At 30.7% G+C, this 9271-nt stretch overlaps 1 protein-coding gene across 1 annotated transcript in view; it reads right to left on the bottom strand.

Moving 5' to 3' along the window:
- The window catches only part of LOC106468498 (serine/threonine-protein kinase mTOR-like), a gene marked incomplete at its 5' end in the record, with an annotated part of 108081 nt that overhangs the window by 13888 nt on the left and 84922 nt on the right, over nucleotides 1-9271 (bottom strand). The window contains 3 exons of the mRNA XM_013928928.1: nucleotides 361-508; nucleotides 5154-5289; nucleotides 5418-5592. Coding sequence (XP_013784382.1) covers nucleotides 361-508; nucleotides 5154-5289; nucleotides 5418-5592 — 459 coding nt within the window. The remainder of the gene's footprint in view (nucleotides 1-360; nucleotides 509-5153; nucleotides 5290-5417; nucleotides 5593-9271) is intronic.

Genomic DNA, 9271 nt, shown 5'->3' with positions numbered 1-9271 from the left:
AAATTAATATATATATATATATATATATATATATATATATATATACATACACAATAGAAATATGCTCATATGAAAAATGATTTTCAAATGTCTATAGAAATGAAAAACTAATTATTTAAAACAACACTGGAAAACATGATAATTTCACAGTTTATGGAAAAGTGTCGATTAATCAACAAATATATAAATATCCATAATATTTTTGTCAAATATATTTGTATAGTTTGATTGATATCTTTTCAAGTTTATTTCAATATCACATTATTTTAAACACACAAAAAAAGTACTTAATCTGAGTCCTTTGATTATATGGCAAACCATCAAAATTTAGTGAAATAAAAAAAGCACTTAACAACCAACCCTAAGCATGATTCTGTGCTCAATATTGAGCAAAATCTTCTTCTTTTCTCGATAGTCCCGAATTAACGTATGAAGTGTGTCACAATGAGGAACCCAACCAATAAGACCACTATTGGTTGAAAGTGGAATAACAGAAAACCTCTGAATCCTATAAAATAAAAATGAACGAAATGTGTATCTGTAATTTTTATAATCCAAAATTCTCAGGAAACTGAAAGTAAATATAGTTTCTAGTTTAAACATATTAACATTGCATATGTCTTAAATATTACTAATACCCACACTTTGAGCCCTTAAATATACTGTTTCATTTAAACCTATTCTGTTAATCTGCATCTGTTAACAGCTGGGATGTGTTTTGTTAAAAGTTTAAAGAAACATAACAGCTGGGATGTGTTTGGATAAGATTTTGAAGAAACATAACAGCTGGGATGTGTTTGGTTAAGATTATAAAAAACATAACAGCTGGGATGTGTTTGGTTAAGATTTTAAAGAAACATAACAGCTGGGATGTGTTTGGTTAAGATTTTAAAGAAACATAACAGCTGGGATGTGTTTGATTAAAAGTTTAAAGAAACATAACAACTGGGATGTGTTTGATTAAGATTTTAAAGAAACATATCATTACATAAATGAGGCTTATTATGGAAAAAAGCTGCTATAGCTAAAATTCTAACATTTAATAGTAATATTTTTTTAATTTAGCTATAGACCTTAAACTTTATTTCATAACTGATGAGAACCATAGCAAACTAACTTTATAATATGCAGGTAAAGAAAATATGCTGTACATAAACAAGTGATTTCAAGTAGATCTGCCAAATTTATAACAGTTTTTGATAACCAATTTCTGAAACATGTATAGCAGTTTCTAACAATTTATTTTTGGCATATGTATATTAGTTTCTGATAATCGGTATAACAGTTTTTTTACCATCAAGTTTTAAAATACATTTATGGTAGTGTTTTTACAATCCATTTTTGACAAATGTGTAGCAGTTACTGATAATTCATATTATGAATCAATGAAATTAATTATCTAACAAACATCACCGTAAGCAGAAAAGCTGATATGTGAAAAGAAACTCTCGGACTGGGGCTTGAACCCAGGACCTTTGGTCAACAAGGCCAATGGTACAAGCCCTCCATGTTTCCCCTCATTCATAAGGGTTTTTAACCATGAGTATGAAATTTCATATTACTTTGTGTTCACATGGTCAAGCAAATAGTGGATTGATATACTATCACCCAATTAAATCATACGAGTCTAACTAGACTCGCATATATATTTCATTATTACAACATTTAATTCTTATTATGACTCAATGAAAGTATACTTTCTAACAAACCTTATTGGATAGCTCAGTTGGATACAGCATTGGACCTGTTAGCCAAAGGTTCTGGGTTCAAGCCCCAGTTATGGAGTTTATTTTCACTGATAAGCTCTTTCTCTAGTTTCTGATAATCATTTCCTGAAATAAGGTAGCTAGAATTCTAACAAACATAAAGGTTTTTCTAGCATCATATTTTAATATATTTAAAGCAGTATGTAAAATCATGTGTTGTCATATTTATGGTATTTTTTTTTATCATTACATTTTGACCCACATATATTTTGTTTTTTGGAGTTAAGTTCTAGCATGCCAATAAAAAAATTTCAACATCATATCTGACATTTGAAGAAGCTTGTTTGATCTGTAAAGAGCTGGATGATTAGTGGTGTTTGCTAATTGATTATGGGTGCTGCCAGCCAGTTGCCTTTCTACTAGTCAGCAGTTCAAGATTAGTGACAATGTTAGATAGCCTTGGTAGCTTTGCCATAACAAAAACAGGGCTAGCAAGTTTGGTAGCAATGAGAATTGAGTTTGAGACCTTTGAATCACAAGCCTCACCCCCACTGTCTTAACCACTAAAGCTGAATATATTCGATGCAAAAAAATAACTTATAAGGCTAAAAACTTGCCGAGCACAGAGAGCCCATTATGTAGCTTAATGCTTACCAATAAACAAACATAATATGATACTACAGTTACTATAATTAGAATAACTGAAAATTGTAATAACCAGAAACCCCCAATTTCAATTAGTTAAAAAACGTAAGGAAACAAGGCTAGAGATACTATAGACATTATTTACTCAAACTACAAACCCCTATTTTGGATCCATGCTATTACCTAGAATTACATGAATTACAAAATAGTGATTTGTAGTTTGAGTAAATAATGCCTACAGTATCTCCAGCCTTGTTTACTTACTTTTTTACAATTCCTATTTGCAGGTTTTAAACTCCCAATTTTTTATTTATCTTGTTTGATGGCTTTTTTTTTTATGCTCAACTATGAGCAAAGGTTTACTTGATATGGTAACTAACTCTACACTCTGTAACGATAGTAAACGTATCTAGTAGCTAGCTGATACAGTGCATGATGATTTACTGTAGCTATTAACTATTTTATCACATTATTTCCAGATGTAAATTGTTAAACTGCAGCTGAAGATTGTCAGGGAGATTTGTTTGAGAATATTGTGAGCATTTATAGTTTCTGTGTAACTAGATTCTCTCTCTATATAATGCATAGCAATGGGCAACTATGTACCTATAATAAAATACTGAACTAAGTGCAAAAAAAAAATTACCAGTAGAAAAGCAGCCTTTTCAAATAAAACATATAGATTTAAAACTTTGCTTTAAATAAACGTTTGTGTCTTTAAAGTACTTATTCTATGAATGTGTGTAATAATATTTAATATTTTGTGTCTAGATTTTTGTTTTTACTCCTTCACTTCATACACAGTATAGGGGTTGGCTCACTAAAGACACCAATTGTATAGTGTACAAACATTAAATATCTACATGTTACAGTCACCTAATGTTCATCTATTATTGGCTGGTAATTCCTGTTTCACCTGTACTTAGGTTTTTAAAGGAACACCAGCTATTTGTAAAAAAGCTATCTTCAAGGGCTAATGATAACATCATTTACATTAGAATTACGATGTTTTTTAGCTTATGTAAAATACAGAAAAAGCAAACTGACTTTTCGATGTCCTTATGGCCTTTGCAGTACCTTATTTAGTATTCTACAAAAAGTTTGGGTGCAATACACCAAGCTGTTTTTGTTGTAGGCTGGCAAGAGAATAATAATCATAAGAAGAAGAATTTGAGCAGATTTCCTTGTAAGTCTAATGTGCATGCTTTTTCTGTGTCAATAGTAAAGGTTTTAAAGTGTTGTTTGAACTGAATCTTTACTGTTTAAAGTGCTTTTTGCCCGATTGTTCTATTAGGGTTTTGTGGAATTCCTTGCAATCTCTATTATGAACCACTATAATGATTCATGATAAATACAAAATCACCTGAATATGTACAAATGTAACATGATGCATATAGTCTAAAACATACAGTTACTACTTATACTAAGCTGGAGATCAATACATTTTGAAGTTTCCTTGATATGGTAATATACAATCGTTATGAAGAGGCCATTCACTAAAGACAACGATTGTATGGTGTACAAAGCATTGAGTATCTACATGTTACAGTCATCTATTATTGGCTGGTAAACTTTTTAAAGGAACATCAGATACTTGTAAGAAAGCTAACTTCAAGGGCTAATGATAACATCATTTACCCTAGAATTATGATGTTTTTCAGCTCATGTAAAATAAAGAAGAAAATTGACTTTTCAACACTCCCAAGACCTTCACAGTACTTTATTTAGTGTTCTAAAAAGGTTTGGGTGCAATATATGAAGCTGTTTTTTGTTGTAGCTGGCAAGAGAATAAAAAGAATAATTAAAAACAGGTCATTTTGAGTGGATTTTCTTTTCCTTGTAAGTCTAACATGCATGCTTTTTTTGTGCATTTTTATACGTGTACAGCCTTAACAGTCAATAGTTAAGGTTTCAAAGTGTTGTTTGAACTGAATCTTTACCGTTTTAAGGTGCTTTTTGTCCAAACGTTCTATTAGGGTTTTGTGCAATTCCTTGCAATCTCTATTATGAACTACTTGGTTATTTAGCTAAATAAAGATCAACAAACTTTTTATATTTCAATACTCAGCACAATTTGTAAAATTTTGCATACAAATATAAGCAAATAAACAAATTACTTTTTTTACCTGTCCAACAGTTAAGCAAAACTCTTAATTGCAATTAATTCTGTTCAAACATTTTTGTAATTATATTGTTGGTTAAATAAAATGTGAAGAATCTTACAGTGGAGTTTGTCTAGTAGAGTAAAATAAAAACAAAAACTAATAGTCATTGTTTTATTTTTAATAATGGTTTTTCACAAATAAAATATATTTTGTTTGTTCCTAAAATGTCATGCTTACTTTGGAAAACATCTTCATTTGATTTAATAAATATAACATTAATACAAATTTCTAAGTCAAAAAACATTGATTTATTGCTAAGATCTGTTTATGTTGCAGTCAGCTTTAATTAAACATACAGTAGTTTTAAAACTTTTGAAGTTATAACCTAAGAGAAACATTTTAAACTTAGTAATTTTATGTATATACTTTGTCACGACACTTGCATTTTTTACAGATGTTTTAAAACCTTTACTGACTATTGATTATATACTAAAAAACATGTATTGGCAATTCTTTTTATAAAAAACATGAGGAACAATTTCAAACCAAACAATTAAAGAAAGAATTTTAAATGAATACTCAGAAACATTATAAGAATAATAATTCCCATTAAATAAACTAACACACAATCAACATAAAATATGCTTATTTTTAAATTCAGGCTTAATATATAAAATAAATTGATGATGACACTTACGTTAAATTATTCCTGGATGTCTCAGGGTCATTCATCAAAAGAGTATTTACCAAACCAAAAAGCTGCATCACTCGTTCATCTTGCCTTAAGTCTTCATGCCCTTTCAGAAGAAACATGAAATCCTTGCCATTGCTTCCTGAGGATCATTAAAGATAAAAAAACTTTCAGTAAGTCAAAAATTCTGAGTGTATTTCACTATTATATCAATGTATTTCTAAAACAATTATGTATATTTTGGCTAATGTTTCAAAAAATAAGACATACCTTTAATACAAAGCTTACGAGGCCTCTGCTTGCTTGTTATAACTTGAAGAGAGCTCTCAATGCGAGCAATACGAATAACTGGCTGGTTTGGGTTGTAGCTACCTGGAACAGCTAGCTCTAAATCACTACACATCAACAGCTTTGGAGAAACATACTGAAGTTCCAAGGATGTGAGCTAAAATATTACAAGATGTGTGAAAATAAAAAAACAACTGTATTCAGGCTTTATTTAATAACTTTTGCACTATAGTAGTGTAGTATATTACATACTTACCTTATTACAGTATGTATTTCACCTCTACAAAATTTTTGAATTTTCCTAAGTTTATATTTTTGTTTCCTCAAGATAATTTTTCTTTTGTACTTCAAGATAAATATTTAAGAAATTCCTCTGCTTTATGATAAGAACATTAGCAGAAGAAAATAGACAGACTGATCTCAGGACAGAAGACAATCTGTTGGTTGTTGAGTGCTTCTCCAGCCTTTCAACTGAGACCAATTGAGGCAGTTTGCATCCAGCACTTTTGGTACCCTTCCAAGGATAAGCCAATCAGAAGCAGCCAGAGATGAGCTATGGTGAGAGGACCATGTTCACCAACCAATTTTTAAGAAGTATGGTTGCTATCACAGTCCACACATGATATACCATGAAGAAGACAAGAGCCTTCTTGTTATGAGAGGAGCAGTGTTGATGCTCTGCATCAACCTGAACCTCATAGTGGCTTTGCCCAAGATAACATAATTTTGGTAAAGAATATCATGAGCGAGCACAAGCAGGAACTTAACATGTGCTAGCATGTATGAATTTCAGCTGCTAGAGGAACTGATGTCCATGCTGAAAGTGGCTATGCAGTCATTCTTAAGGAATGTTACACACTTTGAGCACTCCATTTGCTGGAGGTCTCCATTTATTATAATTATCTTTTTCCCAATCAGTTTCTTTTCAGATGGTATAGCATAATAGGCTAATATATTGATGTATCTATGCTGATCCATGATTTTATCAATTTTGAGAGGATAACCAATACCACTTGCAGATATTGTGCCCCAAATCACCACAAAGCCTTCTGGCTGCTTAACTACTGGCACAAGGTATTCCTTCTGCAATCTCTCATTGATTCTTCAATAAACATATGCATGTTGGTGATACTAAACAGTTCAAATTTAGATTTAAATGTTTAAATCTCCTTGTGCCATTGTTTCAGACAGTAGGATAAATGATATTTTGCAAAAGCTAGTCTCTTTGCTATATTCTATTTATATAATAAGGGCATTCTTAGTGCTTCTCTTCCCAAAAGGCTACATTTCTACAGCATTCTTGAGCCTACTTTTCAAAACTTTATGCAGCCTGTTAACATCATCATCAAATTTTTTATAGTTTTCCTATGGTTTTCAGGAAACTGATTCTTAGATATCAAATATCATTTCTCTTTCAGTGAACTTTTCTTCTTTCACTGTGCCTTGTCTGAACTTATAGAACCGGGTTTCTTAAATCTGTCCAGTGCTTACTGCATAGTACTTTGTGAACAGCTGAGGTATTTTGAAAATTCTCTCTCTGTATTGGCATTTTAATGGCAACTCCACACTGGACAAAGTTTTTGAAAAACATGACAAAAAATATCCATTATATACCTACTTGTACCTGAATGAAAACTCAGAATGTGAAAATTTCTAATTTTGTCAGTGATGACTGGTACAGAAACTAAAGGTAGTGTGACAGTGTTGCAATGTTTTTTATATCTAGACTAAACTTTTAAAAAAATCTACTGCACTTAATTTGTTGCTATGATTGTCTTTCTCTTAATTAATTAAATGTATAGCATATTAAAGTATGAATAATCATAAATTGGTCCTTGCAAATACTCGAATGTGTTATGAAATAAGACCATACACCTGGAATTAAATCCAACATTAAGAATTTTAGTGTTCAGCTTTGAGCTTTATATAGCTAGATTTATAGATGGGCTGCAGCCTATAAGCTGCTTGAATGTCCAAATTGAAAAACAGCACAGGAAGCAATGAATTTATCACTTTTGATCAATGGGTATGGGTTAGTTGGCATATCAAGAATATTTGAGATACATGCACAACTGTTTTCTCAACTGTAAAATGGGCTTAGTATTATGGCTGGGGGAGCAGTTTGGCGACATTTATAAAATACAAATTTTTTGTTGAAATGTTACATTCTACAAGATGCTACACTTTGTGTATTGATTCAGTTCTTCTGGGATTGATTATACATTTTGCAGATGATAATGCACTAATTATGCCACTTGTAATATCCAGCAATGGCTTAAAAGAAATAACATCCAGAATTTGCTTTGGTTAGTCCAAAGCCCAATCTAAATGTAAATGAACCACTCTGGACCATTTTGAAATGCACCAAGAGGCCTGAAGGAAGAAATCATAATTCTCTCTTCCTTTTGTGTTATTTTGCAAGAGGACTTACAGTACATTACATCACACATATCAAGGATTCGTGGAAATTGTCCAGGCTGTGATTAACTTTATTAGAATGGTGAAAAATATTTCCTTTTCAAGATGTACTGTTCTAAGATGTTTGGTAATAAGGTGAAAAAGCACATCCAGAACTAAAAATATTTAAGAGATTTTTACAATGTGATTTTGAATAATGGAATAAATAACTGTGCAATGTGTTTCTGTTCTAAATATTCTGTGAAAACATACATCCAGAACTGCAACTGCTACAGATGTTTACAGCCTGATTTTTAACAATGAACTAATTAGCTGGGTAATATGTTTCTGTTCTAAAATCTTTGGTAATAAAGTGAAAAAAGTACATCCAGAGCTGTAGCCGATATTGTTGAGTTTTGTATAGTTTTGTATTTGGACTAGCAACTGTGTAATCTGTGGACAACAAAAAAGTTTTTATATTCTGGTAGAGTAAAAGATTTCTGCATTATAGTTATTTTGTCATTTGATATTGTGTACTATTCAATTTTTACAACTTCTGAAGAGCAAGAGCTAATAATAAAAGGTACATGATAAAAATATATATTTAAATAAAAAAATTATTCTACACATTAAGACTAAAACTAATCCCACACACATGAACATGGGCTTAATTTCCATGTACATCATACGGTACTGTACAATGAAACAAACAAGTATTTTGAATAATATGATTCTACTAATATTTTCTCTTCAGTGAAGAATGGAGATTAATATTATCTTTGGGGACCAATTTAGCTTGTTTGGATATGGTCCATTAATAACAGTAATAAAAAATAAATGTTTTGTTGAAGTGTGACATACTAGAAAATGCTACACTGAGCCTAGGTGGTAATTATTCTTGTTGGAAACAAAGTATTTTCTAGGGCATAAAGTAAGAAACCCAGAAGGTTTTTAGGCCTTACTGTGGCATGTACCATTAGTTCAAAGATGCAATTATTTATAGAAACAATGTATTTAAATTTACAATATTTTGCAAATGCACATTTATTTTACTTAATATTAACTTCCAATTAGATATTTTGAAAACCATATTGAAAACCATAACATCAGTATGACTGTGTGTAAGCAAAAATTTGCACAATCTTCCATAAGAATGTATAGCAATTAGTATGTTACAGTAGCCATACACATTAAGTATTGCTTCAAACAAAACATATTCCTGTTTGATAGAATATAATTATTTGTATTTTTAATAATCTTAAAATCTAATCTTAATAATCTCAAAACAATAAAATTATTTCTGAATAGCACATGCATTACTGATCTAAATGTGTAAGCTGTGGGTTAAAATATTTATGGAATATTTTTTAAAACACAGTGTTAATCAAAAATATAATAACATCTTTCAGAGTGCATAAACATAAATCCTCCAGTCATAC

This window comes from Limulus polyphemus, unplaced genomic scaffold (genome assembly GCF_000517525.1).
Source record: "Limulus polyphemus unplaced genomic scaffold, Limulus_polyphemus-2.1.2 Scaffold3027, whole genome shotgun sequence".
NCBI lineage: Eukaryota > Metazoa > Arthropoda > Merostomata > Xiphosura > Limulidae > Limulus > Limulus polyphemus.
Note: the sequence above shows the minus strand (reverse complement) of the source record. Positions and strands in the feature narration are given on the sequence as shown.